The sequence below is a fragment of the Nanorana parkeri genome, unplaced genomic scaffold (assembly GCF_000935625.1).
Source record: "Nanorana parkeri isolate BGI_ZX_2015 unplaced genomic scaffold, ASM93562v1 scaffold2, whole genome shotgun sequence".
Classification (NCBI taxonomy): domain Eukaryota; kingdom Metazoa; phylum Chordata; class Amphibia; order Anura; family Dicroglossidae; genus Nanorana; species Nanorana parkeri.
This window is the reverse complement of record NW_017306270.1, coordinates 860110-879375: the sequence shown is the minus strand read 5'-3', so window position 1 is coordinate 879375 and position 19266 is coordinate 860110. Positions and strand designations below refer to the sequence as shown.

The window sequence follows — 19266 nt, the reverse complement described above, 5'->3', positions numbered from 1 at the left end:
CCCAAGTTCCTGTACACTGTACAATACTGACTGGTCAGGGAGCTGGTCATAAATCCGAATGGTCGATTACTTAGGTTTGCATACTGAAAATACCCACGTTCCTGTACACTGTACAATGCCGACCATTCAGCGAGCTGGTCGTAATTTCAAACAGTCGATTACTTAGGTTTGCACACTGGAAATACCCAAGTTTTTGTTCTAGTTGTGTCTGAACGGTCGTTAAACAGGTAGGATGTTCAGTAAGGAGTAGCTGTACATAAAACTAGATAAAAGTGGGATATTCAGTGGGATAAATATAGCTGCGAAACACCCCTATCATACCATATCTACATAATAAAAAATATATCAAGTCATAGCAACATAACAGTATGTCTTGAACTCGCTCGGCGAGGTAAGTAAGAAGAAACCTGACGCTGACTCGAGTATAAGCCGAGGGGGGCACTTTTCAGCAAAAAAAATGGGCTGAAAATCTCGGCTTATACTCGAGTATGTACGGTACCTCTAAAACAACAGAGTATGCTTCAATTCACACTTGAGCATTAGCCTTTTCTCCCACGTGCCCATAAGTAATTCCCAGCACAGGTATCCTTTTAAGTGTATTTACTACTTTGCAGTCACATTTGAGAAAACCCCACCATATGTTTGTCCTGTGTTCCTATTCACGCAGCATTAGGAAAACATTTTTTTAAAATATATTTCTCACCTTTTAGATGTCTCCGTTGAGCGGCCCTTTGAACAGACTGCAAGCTACTTTCAAAGTGACAGGAAACTCTTTGCCCATAGAAGACTGGTGTCCCTGTTGGTGGCCTTGTGGTGGAGTGATGCTGCCCTCTGCAGGCTCTGAATCTACCCAACCGACTCGGCATGCCCCCCAGTTCCTGTCAACCAGAAGCTGGGTGGGCCGTTGGCCAGAGTATGCCAGGTTGCTAAGAATAAGTGGGGAGATGTGTATGGCCCTTAGATATTTTCCCGCCCGGCGCTTAGCGACCTGGGACACTCTAGCCAGAAAGGGGGCAGCAGGCACACTGCAAGCATGCCATGTCGTGAAACACCCCCACACACATTACCCAAAGATATGTCTCCCTAGGCAACAGCCTTAGGCTGCCTCATTAAAGGGACGACCCTGCTCACAAACATACAATACTTATAGATCTTTAACCCTTGTTAGGCCGTTAGGATAGACAGTGTTCAAATCTAGTGTATAACCGATAATGAGATGTGCCAGCACAGCACAGACCGGGTTAATTATGGTAACCTCACCACCCCCTTGCATTACAGAGGAAAATTAGTTGAAAGAAAACTAGTAATATCAGGAAGTAAGCAGAAATGTTAATAAAACTTTTTTTTTTCAAGTTATGCAGTGCGAATGGGAACATGTAACAAATATAAAGTAGGTGTTATCCCAATTTGGCTACAAAACGTGTAAATGCACAGCATTTGCGCCTGCATGGCCATGCAGGCGCAATCGCAAAGCAATTTTTTCTTTTGAGTGATTGGTGCACAAACCTATAGATTCATATCTTCCAAGTGCATGTATTTGCAATTTTCGGATATGGAAATAAATGAAATATCTGATGTCACCTGTAAAAATCTGTCTGGTCAAAATTGTTTTAAGAATGGAATTTCTGGCAAAAAAATTTCATATGAAAGAAAATGTAGATCAGATAGTCACCAGCACACACGCAATTTATCAATTAATCTGATTGGATTTATCAAATCAGTGTCACCATTTGTCATACACAGCCAGCGTTTCAGGGCCACGTGGGGCGACATAGTGACACCACACTTGAAACAAACTGTATCTCATCGCACTCCTGACCAGAAACAAAACCCCAAAAAAGCAAGGTGGGTGCAGCAGTGACAGCAGATGCCTCTGCAAAACATATGCAAGTTCAGATAGAAAGTCACTCGCACTCCAATGCAATACCAAGTCAATATTTTTTTATTGACTGAGGTAGTGTAGCATCTTACAGCTGTGCAAAAATATTGACTTGGCATTGCATTGGAGTGCGAGTGACTTTCTATCTGAACTTGCATAGTGACACCACACGGTGCCATCCGTGTCATCACTACAAGCACCGCCATCTTGCAAAGTCATGACGCTGTATGAAGTGCAGGTGACTAATGACACTATCATATGAAGGAAAATGTCCTTCAGTGGGGTCAAGGCAGTATCTAATTCATACATAGGTGAACCACATGCATGTATTTGTAAATGTACCCCCCTCCCCTTCCTCCAGTAGTTTCATTTTCTTTACATTTAAATCTGCTTACAACAGAAGGAACTCAAAAGGAGCCCATTGTTCCGATACATAGGAAATCAGAGCACAGCAGGTGATCGTTGGCCCTGGGCAATCGATTCTTAAAGGTGGCCATACACTTTACAACCATCGCAAGACCTTAGTCTTGCGATGGTTGTAAAGTAATTTAAAAAACGTACGATCTGCACATCTTGGACAGGCAGATCGTACTTGCGATCATCGCAGGCCCAGCCCTCTGAGGGGCAGGCTTCCGATGACCGCAATGCTTAACGGGCAGTGTGCGCATGCGCACACCGGCCCGTTCGGCATTTGTCTCCCGAGCATCATTCAAACCAGCCGAAAATCGTAAGATTTTCGGCTGGTTTTCTAGCATGCTCCTTAGACAAAAGATGTGCGACCGTACAGTAGAAACGGTCACTTGTCTTCATTCACACTGCACGATTCTCGTACGATCGCGGGATTTCCCGCGATTCTCATACGGGAATCGTGCAGTGTATGGGCACTTTTAGAAACACTATTCCCGTTTTCAGCTTCTACTGGATAAATAAAAGTGCATATACTGTATTGGGCTTTCTTTTTTTCCAGATGACAGCAGGTAAAAGCGGAAAGACTGCTCTTTATCTATTTTTTATTATTCATACGAATCCAAAAGTAAAATTCCCTGGACAGAAAGAAAGCTCCTCTCTCCTGCCATTTACATGTTTATTGGACTAACAACAAAGCAGAATATATTCCATTTAGGGTGATTACTTTAATAGAGAGTCATAGCAAAGCACTAACCCATCATTCATAGAGGAAAAGTGATAGCTCCAATTTCATTATAAAGTCTAATCTGTATTTAATCTTCTCAGAATAAAAAACTTGATCAGCAAAACAAAAAAACTTGGCAGCACTGAGCCTCTAATATGTTTTACAAGAGAAGATTGTTGGGCAAGGAAAAGGCCAATGCAGGAAAAAGTTTTGTTTGAGTATTACTCTTTTAGTTTTCTTTATACTTTAAAAAATAGGTACAGATTCATTTAACTTATAATACATTTGTATGGTGGCAAAACAATCAACATTTTGGCCATTGCCATATATACAATAGGGATGCACCAATACCGGTATTTCAGCATTGAGTACGAGAACCGATATATTTTTTTCCGGTACTCGCCGATACCGAATACCGGAAGTCCCATTCAGGAAGCCAGGCGGTGTGTAATGACTCGCCACCTGGCTTCCTGATAAGCCGGGCAGCGCGTAAAGAATTGCCGCCTGGCTTCCTGAAAAGCAGGGAAGCCGTCTCCATGCTTCTCGTCACTAGGTGATGAGAAAGCATGGAGCCGGCTTTCTACAACAATGTCACAGACAATGTCGTGAAGCTGATGGGGTTCCTTCCTTTCCCTAATTTTTTTTTTTAAGTTATTCTTGTCTTTCTTGATATTTGACATTTACCTTCACTTCCTGTCTAGTAAAATCGTTTTCACCAGGTCACAATGTAAGAGGAAATCTCACTGAGGGCCTGTATCGATGGAAAGTTGCAACGTGCTTTTGACATCAGTTGAGACATTCAGAATTCATTGCAGGTGTAGTTCACCTGCATTTGACCTGCTTCAGCTGCTTTTGCATTCCCATTGACTTGTACGGAGAGAGGTGCAGTTCATAAAGGAAACAAAAGCCTATGGACACTGTCTTAACACAGCCACGGATTGCAAAAACCAACAGGGTGTTCTTATCCTTCCCCAAAAAAAGTTGGCTACTTTTTCAATACTAAAAACAAAACTGCCAATTTTGCTTGCAATGCATTTGCACTCCGAGTTACTGTTCACATGAAATATTTTCACCAGTAGAAAAGGTTTTATCTGGAACGCTAGAAACTTTTTAACGAGACCCATGAAAATTAAGTTTTCAAGGCGCCTGCCATGTTGTAAATAACTCTTAATACTTTTCCCCCGTGAATAAGCTGGAGGTTCTGTCATTCGACCAAAGGATACTTTTGTTTTTAAAGGTTTGATATCCATGTGGTTGGTTAAGAAAATCCATAATGCAGAATATACATATGATTTACAGCAGTGGAAATGTACTTGTCTACTCCCAGCGTGCCTTTTTAAGTCCTTATGGGCATACACTGAAGCCGTGTAATCGGCTTAATTTTTTCTAGGGCTGTTGGAAGCAAAATTAATCGTGTTTCCAACATGAATTGAGAAGCGATTCTGAAATCCTACCAGTTTATGGCTTGTAAACTCTGAGCTGTCCGAGCAGGAGGAGAACTGAGGAGACAGAAAACGGAGGAGGAAAACAGAGAGGCATTAAGGGGAGAAATGGTTTTTGTGAAGCAAAAAGAAAAAAGGAACAGCAAGGAAACCAGGGCTGGCAGAAGAATTAATATATAGTACAGCAACCAAAATAGAAACAGGAGGAGAAATTGAATTACTGTTATGCAAAAAGGGAATACTTTTCCGAAAAACACATTCATCATGAAAATAAACAAAGCAATATCTCGGCCCACAAAGGAAGGCCGGGCTTGGATCCAAGCTTGGACGAAGCGCTCAGCCTTTGCCAGGCTGTGACTGATTTAGGAGACTCCATCCAGCATCAGTACAGGAATACAACTCAGTGGGATCCCAGTATCTCCTTCCAAGTTACCAGATGGGTAGTCAACTCATTCCTCACGAGGGTGAAAGAGTTTATCTTATAGTCCGTGGAGTATTACAGGAATGTGCAGAATAATGCAGCAATTATATTAAGAGTATAATAATTATCATCAGATGCTAAGAAAACCATTTGTATAAGCAATAGGATGAATTATAGAGAATGTGAAAGATGAAAAAAGGAGGGTGATCTTGGCAATGCATTTGTTTTATGTTTTAAAAAAAAATGGAAGTCACATTTGCCTTTTTTTTTTTTTTTAACAGAGATCCACCCAGCTGGCCGATTGACTGTGGTCTCTGCCTATCTAGAGGCAGAGCCAGCAGTGTCCACCCCCCCTCCCATCCATCCCTCCAGTCAGCACTGGAGAATTGGAGGGGGGGGGGGAATCCCCCAGTCACCGCTCTCTGCAGGGAGATGATTGGAAAGTGAGCGAGCGACAGTATGTGGTCGCTCACTTCCCGATCAATAGAGCCGATGTGCGACAGTTTCACAGGAAGTTTCAACTAGGAGGATAAGTGTAAATCACTCAACTCATAGTTCTCCTTTAAAGACTCCCTATATTAGAGCTTTTTTTTATTAGACCATTGCCCTCATTCAGTAATTTAGGTAGGTAGAGATAATTATCAGGTGCTACTTACTTCTGGACTGGTTGGGACTGGGGGTGTGGGAGTCCGCTCCACAATAGAAATGTTTTCAGCCTCTTGCGTTACTTGTGATGGTTCTAGCAACAACGGCTCACTGCCACTTCTTTGCTGCAAAGATGCCTTGCATTCTGCGACCACTATAAATCAAGACAAATCGGCAGCCTTATTCATCATGCATATAACACAAGGAAAACAGCTGATCTACTGCCACATACCTAATGAAAGGAAAATTTGTTACAAATCGGTTTGAGGCGAATGGAGAACAAGTTTCAAGCATCATGTTAGCTTATTTTAGTAAGGCAAATAGTAATGTGCAACAACCCACAGGACCCAATACCACTCCATATGTCATCTGAAAAATCAAATCTGGTTGCTATAAATGATTGCAATTTGCACAAAATCATTGCACTTCTTCACTGAAGAACATGGAAAGTGTCACATTTCACATTTCTCTCGCAGACCATAGTAAATCCTCATACAATAAGTGACAGCATAGGCATGTGGGCAGTTTAAGAATTCTTTTACACCTTTTTTTCCGCACGCTTAATATATGATAAAAATGATTGTGTTCTTTTATTCAAAATGCCCTTGTAGGCGACCTTTTTAAATACTATTATTATTCATGCTAGCGGAAGAGGAATGTGCATACCAGGCAATATTTTAGATTGCTCCCTGTACATGGCCTAAACTCAGCCCACTCTCCATCGTGCTAAGTATATTGTTGCCCGATACACAGATGACACTACCTGCAAATCATGGATAGACCAGACTCTGCATAGGGAGGGAAGCTTGCAAATGAAAAGAAGAACAAAGCTCAGTGATGGTCACCCAATTGTTAAACAGTAATAATAGAGCTCTGGCTTTATTTTGGTATATTGCTTGTTGATTATTAGACATGTGCAATGGGTTTCGGAAAGATTCGTCATTCGGACAAATTTTCGTTATTCGGAGATTCAGATGTATCCGAATCTGCGAATGACAGAAATGACGTTAGCGGTAGCCTGTACGAAAACAAAATTGACTTTTTTTTCAGTTAAAGGATTTTTTTTTTCTAAAAGTGGGTTTTCTTTATTTACATTGAATTTTAAACCTTTAGTGAATGAGTAGGGTACAAGTACCCCTTCCTTATTCACAAGGGGGAGGCGGAATCTGGGTACCCCTTAATTACAGGGGTACCCCAATGAAAATAAGCCCCTTTGCCCACAGACCCCCACACCCACCGGGTCAGGGTTGAGAGGAAGAGGCCCTTGTCCCCATCCCCACCCCCTTTCCTGGATCAAGGGTCTGGTAGGAATTTTAGGGAATGAGGAATTTTAAAATTCCTACCAGACTTAAAGGGCCTGGTATGGATTTTGGGGGAACCACAGACACACTTTTTTTTTTTATCAATTGGGGGGGGGGGTCCTCCCTAACATTCCTACCTGACCTAAATGGTCTCTGGTATCAATTAGGGGGGGGGAAGGACCTCACACTTCTTTTTTCTCTTCTGCAGACTATCATTTTTTTTTTTGTCTAATGTCATTTTGCTGCAACGGAAATTCGTCCAGAAACGAAAATTCGTACGGACTACGGCTAACGAATTTCGTCTGAATACAAATTCCGAAACAAAATTGAGCTTCGGACCCGAATCCCGAAAAATCAGAATGAAAACAAAACAAAAAAACACATTTTTTGCCGGGGCACATGTCTATTGATTATGGCTTATGTTCTACAACATTTAATCTTTACCTATACTGTATTTTAAAACACAGGGCTACACCGTTGCATAATAGAATATAAAAGTTATTCCGTCAGAAATCTGAGTAACTAAAACAGAGCACATCATGAAACAAAATGTATACATAAGAGGTTACTTTCAGCAATAACGGCATTTCAAAATGGTCAGTTGAGACAGAGATCTGGGAAGCGGAAGCTATGTGCAAATCTCTAGTTTATTGAGACTGTAGCACTTGATCCTCTGAACGGTCCCTCATTTGGATCCAAATCTCTCTGTTCCTCTTTCCTTCTCAGCTGTCCCTCTTTTTGATCTGATGTACAGATATCTATGAAAAGGTTCTACTTAAAAGAGAACTATGGGCCAACCTTTTTGCCATCCCTCCAGTCAGCGCTGGAGGCATGGAGAGGTGATGGGGGAATCCCTGCAGGGAGCGGTAACTAACAGTCACTATTCTCTGCAGGGAGAAGATCCGGGATTTCACTCTCCCCATAATTCTCCATTAACTACCAAAAGTGTTATTCTGCACTAAAACCTTTATCTTATCTCTTATTAATGTTTGGCTTTATGAAAAGCCAGTATAAAAAGGAAAAGTTAAAAAGATAACAATTTTGGGTTTAACCAATCATTTTTGGCATGTAAATTCTTAATGGTCTGCATAACTGGGGATGTGGCAGGGTGTTCATTGCCCAAATACTTTAAATCAGTGGATCTCAACCTGTGTAACCTCAGGACCCACATTTATCCATGGTCATTACGTCGCGACCCAAGTTGCACTGCAATGGAACGCATAGCATTAGGGTACTGCATTTTCCGATGCGGGCGATGGAACTGTGGTTGGGATGCCGTTCAAATGAACGAAAATGCCTTACACACCGAATGCGCGGTAGGTACGATTGTGTGGCACAGTGCATTAAATCACACAGGACTGTGCAATTAACGCACTGTACTAGTGTGAACGGGCCCTCAAGAACACTGACAGACACACACAAGCACAGACACAATCTCACAGACAGACATTCACACACAAAAACAGATCCACCCCGTCTCCCTACCTTACGAGAACTAGAGTGGATCCTCAGCCTGGGGTCCAGTGTGGGCTCCTGTACTGTGAAGGAGCTCCATCCATATGTGCATTGCTTGTACAGCTCCCTTGTGTGCCCTGTAGAGGTGCCAGAAGCCAAGATGTGACATCACTCTAGTCTAGTCCCGGCACCTCTACATGGAGCGCAAGAGAGCTGGACAAGCAATGCACATATGAACGGAGCTCCATCACAGCACAGCAGCCCACACTGGACCTCAGGGTGAGGATCCACTCCAGTTCTCATAAGCTAGAGAAACTGAGTGGACCTCGAAGTGTGTCTGTGTATTTACAGTATGTCAGTGTTTTTGAGGGCCCATTCACACTAGTACAGTGCGTTAAACTCTACCATGCAATCGCACCTACCATGCATTCTGGTGTAGGAGGTGTGTTGCGTTGCCATTCATTTGAATAGTACCTCAAACGCACCTCCCACCCACAGTTCGTATGCCTGCACCAGAACGTGCGGTACCCTATTGCCGTGCGTTTCATTGCAGTGCGACTTGGGTCGCGACCCAATGACCGAGGACAAATGTGGGTCCTGAGGTTACACAGGTTGAGAACCACTGCTCTACAGGGCATGTGAGGGAGCTGTAAGCAATGCATGCATGTATGGATGAAGCTCCCTCCCGGCCATAGCTCTAGCACACCCCACCTCAAGCCGACACTCGGCACCGGGCAGCATATTTGGAATGGCTGCTTGGTGCAAGAACTGACAGTGTTGCGCTAGGGGAGGCTGAGGAGCCTCTCACCTAGAAAAGTGTAAGGTATGCGGTGGCCCACTGAGCACGGGGTCACAACACACCAGTTGAGATAAAAGGCTTTAAATTATCTAAATGCTGGTGCAATTATCTAGGAAGCATAAACAAAGCTTTTGCATCCCAGATCACTTTTAGAAGTTCGCTGTAAAACAGGTGTAGTGGCATTTAGCCACATTTACATTAGTATAGCCGTGTTCAGGGTTTCTAATCAGATTCTAGACATACATCATTCTATTTTCTCTAAACGCAGCTGAATGGCACTAAACGTAAGTGAACCTCCAGTATGAATGATACCATTGAAGAAATATTGCCTTACTTTATATATGGAATTTGCTTGATTAGAGAGATTAACACCGACAATTTACGCAGCGCTTTACATACATTACATTCACATAAGTCCATGGCCTCGAGGAGCTTACAATCTAAGGTCCCTACTGCACACGCAGGGCCAATTTAGATAGGAACCAATTAACCTACCAGCACATGTTTGGATCTTACAAATGTTCCAACTGCCCGTTCCTGACTGGTGCTCTTTATAAATCCCAGTTTGTAAATACTGCATTGTGCCCCAACTGCTTGTTAGCATTCAATATCCTTACTGCGTGCTATTAAGGTAAGCAGAAAAAAATTACTACATCCCATGGCTGTAAAGCACATTGGCAGCATATGCCGACAGTTCTTTTAAAACCATCTCACAAAATGGTTTAGATAAATCCCCACTTAAGAATTATTATTTTTTTGTATATTCTGTATTGTACAATTGATCTACATCCAACACTCCGCTCTGCCAACAGGCATTAAAGAAATTGGCAAACAATCTTCTAACATTCTTAAGCATTCTTATCTCCTTTCTAAATTTGTACAAAGATAAACATGACTCAGACTTCAAAATATCTTCATATCTTGGCTTTACTAAATTAGCATGACATATTCAATACCACAGCCCACCTTCTGCTAGCCTATCTGTGGGGTTAATTTCCCTTCAAATATTTGCTTATGTTATCATTGCTAACAGTAAAAAGGTAGGGCCCTATAACAAAGGTGCGCCTGTAATTGCTTGCCAACGATGGCCATGAAATGACAAAGCCCCCCCCCAGTCCTTGAAATCGTGTTTCTCATTTCACAACCACAAGCCTCTTTGCCTTTTTATCGAGAACAGCCGGCTTGTCCTGTTTTTGAAAAGTACAAATTTGCTCCGACCTCCTCTACTCTCTGGGTCAAAACGGTTGAATGCTCAATGTGCCTCTAAGTATTTACAAAACGGACCTAAATTAAATGGCATTGTAGAAGAAGAATGCTTGATAATAAAAAGAGACCTACAGAGCTTTGTTAAGAATGTACAGAGGTTTCCATCAAGACTTTATTGTGAAGAGGAAACATAATGTAACAATTGTACGCACTTGTACAAAACCTGCAGAAATATGTTCAAAGAAAACAATATAAGCACTGGTTAAAAAGATCTACTAGCACATCTTAACCTGTTGACCTGGGTTAAAGTGGAACTCAAAATTTGTCAACCACCTCCCCTTCCTCAACTTAAAGCCCCCTCTCTGCCAGTAGTTAAAAAAATAAAATATGTACATGCTCAGATGTTGTCTTTGTGCTGCTGCTTAGTCAGAGGAATGACCACCCACTGCTGCCACTGAGGAAGAAGAGGAAGGACCTGTAATGATCTGAAGACTGCAGAGAAAAGGGTATGTACTACATAGAAATTTCTCTGCAGTCTTTAGGTTGTTATTGGTCCTTCCTCTTCTTCCTTAGTGGTGGCAGTGGGTGGACATTCCTATGACTGAGCACCAAAACAGATGACATGTGAGCACTGCTCCTACAATAATACTCTGGGCCTAGGGTGTGCATTGATATCGCCCTAGGGGTGTCAGGGTTCCACCCTGACTTAACTGGTTTGCAGCATTCTGGCTTGGCTGCCATTTTACCCACCTGCGATTCCTCCTTTGCCTGAGCAGACTCTGTAACGTTGCTTACTACTCCCAGGCTCCCTCTTATGGCCAAACAGGAGAGCATCATCTGAGATAGCCAGATGGGAGTTACTCGTCTCTGAGTGATATCACCCCACTCACTATATAAAACCACTCAGTCCAGTCTGACCCTGCCCTTGCGTGGTCTTACCTGTGCATTCCTGCTGCTCTGTGTATGACCCGTTCCTGGCTGACTTTCTCCTCCGATTCCTGCCCCCTGGCTTGTTCCCGACAACGCTGATCTCCGTGTTCCTGACCTGGCTTGTATGACTACCCACTCTGGCTGCTGACTTTGGCTTATGATTTTTGCTTGCCCCTGTGGACACTGTTCTTAAATATTTTAACTAGCACCTTATGCTTGCCTGCTTTTCAATGTGCTCTGACAAGGGGGCAGGTCCATGACATCCTGGGTTCCAAGGAAGTGGACTGGAAGATACTGGCCGTCATTCAACCTGAAAGACTGGCAGCATCAAGTGACGAAGTAGTATTGCGGGGTGGGAGGATGTGGTTGATTGAAGGCGAGTATTACCAAGTCTGCTTTTTCATTTTTAAAACATGATATATTGTTAAAAAGATAAAGTTCTGCTTTAGGTTTGTACTTTTAAAAAGGGAGTGCACATCATATTTGCAGTGCATACATATTTTTGCAATTTTTAAGTTTTCTTTATGATTTTTCTTCTACGTGTTTATTAATGTATTAAGCACAGACATGTGTAGATCAACTACTGGATGGAACATTCTATTTCTATGCAATCACTTAGCCTCCCTGCTTACCAGCTGTTAAGATATGATATCAGGCATTGTTTCCAGACAGCGGAGATCAGGACTGGAAGTTTCCAATCCTCACCCCGCTGATTCTGCATTGTACATGATGACGTGGACATCCCACCCACATTCCAGGTGTGGAGAGCCGGCCGGAGAGCCAGCTGCTACAAAACAGAGATTAGGCAAGTATTATTAGATCTCACTTGACAAAACAAGCATTATATAGTGCATCATGTCAGCATGCTTTTATGTGAATGACTCCATAGCGGATATGCAGGTATCAACATTGCACGCTCACTGCCCGCTTATCATAAGGATACCAGCCCAGATGCATGGGATAGTAGTAGTCATCAAACATAAAAAAGAACCCTTCATATGCTAATTCTGTGTTTTCACACTATCAGTAGTGCAGACTTGCCAAAACATGGAACTCCTGAACATATACTGCTTACCATCACGTGATGATAATTCATGAGAACACTTTAAAGTGATCATATGCAAAATACACTATATTGCCAAAAGTTTTGGGACGCAGGCCTTTACACGCACATGAACTTTGAAGGCATCCCAGTCTTAGTCCGTAGGGTTCAATATTGATTTGGCCCGCCATTTGCAGCTATAACAGCTTCAACTCTTCTGGGAAGGTGTCCTGGTGAAGGCTTAGGAGTGTGTCTATGGGAATGTTGGCCCAATCTTCCAGAAGCGCATTTGTGAGGTCAGGTACTGATGTTGGAGGAGAAGGCCGGGCTCGCAGTCTCTGCTCTAATTCATCCAAAGGTGTTCTATCGGGTTGAGGTCAGGACTCTGTGCAGGCCAGTCAAGTTCCTCCACCCCAAACTCGCTCATCCATGTCTTTATGGACCTTACTTTGTACACTGGTGCGCAGTCATGTTGGAACAGGAAGAGGCCATCCCCAAACTGTCCCCACAAAGTTGGGAGCATGAAATTGTCCAAAATGTCTTGGTATGCTGATGCCTTAAGGAGTTCCCTTCACTGGAACGAAGGGGCCAAGCCCAACCCTTGCAAAAACAACCCCACACCATAATCCCCCCTCCACCAAACTTTACACTTGGCACAATGCAGTCAGGCAAGTACCGATCTCCTAGCAACTGCCAAACCCAGACACGTCCATTGGAGTGCCAGACAGGGAAGCGTGATTTTTCACTCCAGAGAACATGGCCAATCTGAAGGCCACATGAAGTTTGGAGGTCTGTAGCTATTGACTTCGGCAGACAGTTGATGACTTCAGCATGCACTGACCCCGCTCTGTCATTTTACGTGGCCTACCACTTAGTGGCTGAGTTGCTGTTGTTCCCAGTTGCTCCCACTTTGTTAACCAGAACAAATATCGACATTGGAAAATGTCCCCTCTATTCCTCTTCTGGTTCTAATTCAACTCTGGATTTTCCTTCACTCGAAATGGCCACCAGGGTACACAAAGAGGGTGAATTCCCCCCAGCGGTGACAGAAACAGCAGTGAAACCCTGACGAAGTCATAACCGTACTCTACTCAAAACTGAAAAGAAAAATATTTTTAGCTTTAGATACACTTTAATGGGACAGGCAGATGCAAAAAATTAAACTCAGGATGAAAAATAGAAATGCTCAACAGGTAGACCATGTCTCCTGACTAAGTTTTGAAAAGATCATTATACCATTTAAAACTTTAATATTTGCAACCACATTATCCTGTATAGAACAGATTAAGAGAGACAGATCCTTCCCATCGATTGACTAACTTACTCCTCTTTGAGTTAAGACATCTGTTGTCTCCCTAGATTCAGATCAGGAAATAAGACATAAATATTCTCAGTAAACATAATGGCTCATGTTCCAGTCTGTCCATAATGCCCACATTAAAATGACATTTGGACAAATTGCACAAGGACTCATCAAATGTTTAAGCATTGGCCAGATGGAAGCAAGCACAAAGCTTGTAATTACCAGAACACATGAACGCTGTCATTGTCCTCAGACTGAGACACCATCCAAAACCTGACACTCAACCAGTACAAATCAGGATTCAGCATGTGGTTGCCATGTATAAGCCAAACTCACTGGAAGCATGTAGAACGCATCCTTCTTTTCACACCGGACAGAAATGTGTCTGGCTCAGGGACACCAGCGTGCCAGAATTCAAATGGCTGCAATTTGTGTTCCTCTGTCCAAATGCAAACATCTGTCTACGCTTTATGCTTGGAAAGGCCGAAGCAAGAAACATTTTTTTAATGAGGGCAAAGTGACTCATGAAGAGACACAGGGATTTGTCACCGTCCAAATTTCTGTTCAAGAAAAATCTGCCCCAATATGAATTTACAAGGAGGCTGAGCATGTAAACTTAAAAACACGAGGTTCCCAACTGTGTTGGTTTAATAAGTCTACATTAGACGAAGCCAAATTATGTGAACCTGCCAGATTAGGTTAACCACTTAAAGTTCACCGGGACCCTCTCTTTACTACACATTGCTACTTCTAAACCTTCAAGATGCTACATCATGTTTTATTGTTTCCTACCTTCCTTAAAGCTCATCTCCAGGCTTCCACTATCCTAGCCCATACCCTCTTACACCAACCCCCTCAAACCAATCCATGGCATTAGAAAAAAAAATGCCCTTTTTACTTACCTAAAGCCACGGTCATGTGACACTCCAATTCAGAGAGTCTTCTCATTTGTTTAATTTAGTCCTTTTTTCGGTTAGAGAAGTCATCACTCCAAGCCTGTGTGAAAATGCCCCGCCTCTCTCAAAGAGAGTCCAACCAGGCTCCATGAGCTCAGTAGGAAAGCAGGAACTCTAATACGGAGGCCATCAGATCCCATCCAACTTTATTAAATCTGGACATTTCACACTATAGAGTGTTGTTACTATGCATGGCTGCAGTGTGCTATGTCTAGGTTTAGTAAAGTTAGATGTGATCGGTCATTTGTGTGCGACCTCCTGCTTTCCTACGGAGTCATTATTTGGGTGTTCATGTTACTGCCTTCGTGAAGTGGACACTTTCTATTGGCTGCCCAGTGGCAGGGGTCTCTCAAGATCCAGAACAGGAGTAGCGTCAGTGGTGGGGACTGTTTGAGAACATATGCAGTGCTGGATTAGCGGCCCCCACACCAATAAATGGTGGCGCTGAGGGACCTGGATGGCAGATATCAGCGAGTATATCTTGCTTCACAAGGTTAAAAAAGCCAAACAAAGTTTGATGGGTTAGAGGGAACTGGAAGGGGGTTCAACTTTTATATGAACCCCTAAGTATTAGTTGCATATATTTGCAAATCTACATGAAAGCCACACTGTCTTGTGAAAGCCCCTCTGTGTAGTGTGGTTTGCAACTCTAATCTAACAGATCTCCCATCCTGTGTCATACACAGCAATATATAGATTAAAAAGGCAGGTATACCTGGAGGTCACCAATTCCTTGTGACATGTGCTGACACTCACCAGAAGTCTAGCACAGCCAAAAAACAGATGAAAAACTCCAGTGTATCTAAGCAATCAATCCATAACCAGCTTTTAAAGCAAGGTGCCAGCACACTTACCATCCAGTCACCAAACAAATTAAGAATTACATATATGTCCCAAGAGTAGGTAGCAGGAATATTTCGGGGGAGCTGGTGACAGTCACAACTAAAGTAACGAACATTCAACATCCTGTCCCGCACTGCCTGCTGACACAGACGGTAAGGTCTTCCTTAATGGTTAAAGTGACAATAAACTCAGAAATTAAATCTTAAAAAACACATTCAAATACCTTAACTAGTAACAAAAAATGTATGTTATTTGTGTATCACTCGGCTGTAGATCCTCAAAATCGTCTCTGAATTCATGTTGACACTGTCCTTCCTCCTGGAGGGGGGCTACTTTTGATCCCTATGGTCCCTGTGTGTGTTGTAAAGTAGCCACCACTCCAAGCTCGCTCCCGTGATGGACTACAATCTCATGTTTAGTTTACTGAATTTGAGATTGTAGTCCATCACAGGAGTGAGCTTGGAGCGGTGGCTACTTTACAACACACACAGGGACCATAGGGATCAAAAGTAGCCCCCCTCCAGAAGGAAGGACAGTGTCAACACAAATTTAGAGAAGATTTGAGTTTCTACAGCTCAGCATGAATAAGATACATTTTTATTAATAGTTAAAAAGGTACTTGAATGAACTTTTAAGATTTACCTCCTGAGTTTAGTGTCACTAACACATTCTGCCAAAACATCATTGCTAGGCTTTCTCATTAGAAAGCCCAGCATATTTATTTACCAGAGTGTCATAAATTAACTTTTTAATGTTTATGTGTTTAATATAGATTCTATCCAAATCATGTTAGAAAACATATAAACCACATTTACAATAAAAAGAAAAAAGTTATAGTTTCCTAAACAAATTTTCCTAAACTGTTTTTTACTTCTCTCATCAAATAGTAAATGAATTACCAGCACAGAAGCAAAAGAGTTCTGTGAATCAGCGCTGAGGCGTTCAATCAGTGCACGTCTGGATTAAATTCACATGTAGAAATCTGCAGTTTTTCTCTACAAACCTTTCTCATTTTTATACTTCAAGAGTAAATCAAGCGACTTGTTCCTCTGACACAGAGGGATACAAAAGGTTCGCCCCCCTGTACGTTTCCCTCGCTCACACGCAAACCCCACGCCAAAACTGCACATCCTTTCACTCAGCAGTGCCGAGGAGGTCCTGGTCACAGTGAAAAGGAAAACATTTTAAAAACAAACCCAATGGAAGAAAAAATATATATAATTTTGTTTGCCTTTGTGCTGAAACAGCCGAGAGACGGCACTGCCATCTAGTGATTTGCTTTTTGAATTACAATATGCAACGGAATAATCATTTTCAATAAAAAAACATGAAATAAAAGTGAAGCCTATTTATCATCTGGAAGGGGATACCTGGTTTTAAAGGAGCAGTCCACCCCCAAAACTTACATTTTAGATTGGGTTAGATTGCAGGAGGTTGAATTATCACTGGTTTCTTATATTTTCTTGATGTTTCTGAAGGCAATCAGGACTAGCAGACATTATGAGGAGGTCTCACACTACCTGCCAACTGATATACAGACAATACAACTGGAAAAGAGGACAGGGGAACTCCATCAGGGAAATCTTGTCACTGTTGAATCACTGAAGCCCAACGGCAGGTCGTTCCACCACCACTTTTGCTTCCTGCACCACAGCCTCATGTCTTGTCATGTGATCATGATGTGTGACTTCATCCTCCAGCTATAGGAACAACATCATACGAGTTGTCATTCATTGCAGCATTTGCTTGGGAGTCCAAGGCAACTTGGCACGCACAGAGGGAATGATGCTGGGCATCATTCAACCCACAAATTGGCCGGTGCCTGAGCTCGTAGTGGAGAGTCCGTAGAGGACAGCGCTGGAGAGGAGGACAGTATGGCAGCTGGAGCTACTTTTTTTTTTTTTTTGTTTTTTTTAAAAAAGGGGGGAAATTGGAGCTGGTAGGGGAGAGTCCGGAGAGGACAGCGCTGGAGAGGAGGACAGTATGGCAGCTGGAGCTACTTTTTTTTTTTTTTAGATTTTATTAAAAACTGGAGATAGAGATGGGTTTTAAAAAGGTTTGTTTCACGTTTACACATAAAATAAATGGTGTTCTAATTCACAACACCCTCCTCAACTTCCTCCTCCCCACACACACACCTGCACGTATCTGCAAGGATGACCATCACCCGCTGATCACGCCAGCCGGTAGAACAGTCCCAACACTTCACTACTGGAGACTGTATAGCAATATAATGCTTGCAACACTATAGCAGCTGGAGTTTGTGTACAAGCTCCCACTGCTGCCAACGTTTGGCATACACTGGTGGAGGATAAAGGTTTAAACCATATGTATGAAAGCTGGCTGTTGTATGCACCCGTCAGTTTAATCCCTTTTGCTGGGCAGTTGCATGTAAAGCTGGAGAAAAATATTAAAAGGCCTTTAAAATAAAAGGAATGCATATAATAAATAGCAGGGGTAGCCAAACTGCGGCCCTCCAACTGTGGGGAAACTACAATTACTATCAAGCATCTGCCTCAGTAGGTCATGCCTGTGGCTGTCAGAGACTTGCACTGCCTAATGGGACTTGTAGTTTCATCACAGCTGGAGGCCCTGGTCTAGAGGGTAGAGGTAAGGCCGTTTTAAAAGGTGCCTTCCTCAGGCAGGACTATTGGTACTGTATTGTACTTGATGTCACTGAGCAACCGCAGCCGGAAAGGCCTTAGGTAAGAGGGACTGGTTGCACAGATGGAGTGAGCCTGCCAGAGCAAGGAATAAGGTAAGAATTACACCTTATTCTTCAACCCTTAAAATAAGCATTTAAAACACTTGCAGTCAAGGAGACGGCCATTGTAAAAAGGTATTTTTTTCTGGTGCCCAGAGTTAGGCTTTAAACAACGGGCCATTTCAGACTCTCTGTCACATAGTAATCAGACTCAATTCTGACAATTAAATCTGAATTCTTTCCGAGTATTCTGGAATGGAGTCTTCCGTATTATCTCCCATTTTTCCCCCTCACCTCTCTCTCCATCCCCAGAACTCGCCCTACTGCATATTAATATTGATATTTTCCCACCGGCAACTCGCACTATTGTTGTGCATATTCTCTATGCAGCTAAATTGTTGATTACCCGTAGATGGTTACAAACAACTCCTCCTAACATCATTGACCTGATTTCATTAGTTAACACCCAATATTCTTATGAAAAGATGTTTGCCATGAAAAATAACTCATATCCTATATTCCTTTCAGCTTGGAGAAAATGGATTGTACATCCATACTGCATTGTTTGATCTCAAATATTGCCTGACGCATAACTGGTCCATACCTTGTCTTCCCTCCTTCCTCCCCTCCTCTCTTTCCACTTGTTTTGTCATCCTCCCTTCCTCCTAACCTCCCTATAAATGGAAATTATATTGCAAAGCATACTGTATCCTGGATGTTAAGTTGGTTATGTTATATGCATTTTGTTATGTATGCTTCACTTGACTTCAATAAAGAACTATTGAAAGTAAATCTGAATTCTTATGAAGCCGTGCACAAACGTCTACAGCCCAAAACAAATAATAAAGAAGGTGCGACGTTTCCCTACATAGAAGGGTTAAAGGGATATGTTTAAGCCATTCACCTAAAGTAATGGACTATGACACAATCATTCATTCTGCAGTCAACTGATGGGTAGCAAGATCATTATAAATTAGTAGATACATGCAACTCCTAATTAAATTAGTAAAAATCGATCTAAATGAATACAATTAGGTTTCAATGAAAAATAGCAATGTGGATTAATTAATATCGAGTGGGAAATTATACATTGAAAGTGAAAAAAAAGAGACAATTAATCTTACTTATTACTTTTAATACACATAATACAATCTATAATGATTATAGGTCTACAGGAGATCCATTAAACAGAACATCAAATCCATGGC

The 19266-nt window shown here is 42.3% G+C and overlaps 1 protein-coding gene across 3 annotated transcripts in view; it reads right to left on the bottom strand.

Moving 5' to 3' along the window:
• The window catches only part of ZFYVE27 (zinc finger FYVE-type containing 27), an 85644-nt gene that overhangs the window by 36745 nt on the left and 29633 nt on the right, over window positions 1-19266 (bottom strand). For 2 of the 3 annotated variants that reach the window (XM_018558398.1, XM_018558477.1), the window contains exons 7-8: window positions 5531-5673; window positions 4466-4510 (exon numbers count right to left, since the gene is read on the bottom strand). In XM_018558398.1, the coding sequence (XP_018413900.1) occupies window positions 4466-4510; window positions 5531-5673 (188 nt within the window). The remainder of the gene's footprint in view (window positions 1-4465; window positions 4511-5530; window positions 5674-19266) is intronic. The other variant, XM_018558553.1, reaches the window with a different exon arrangement.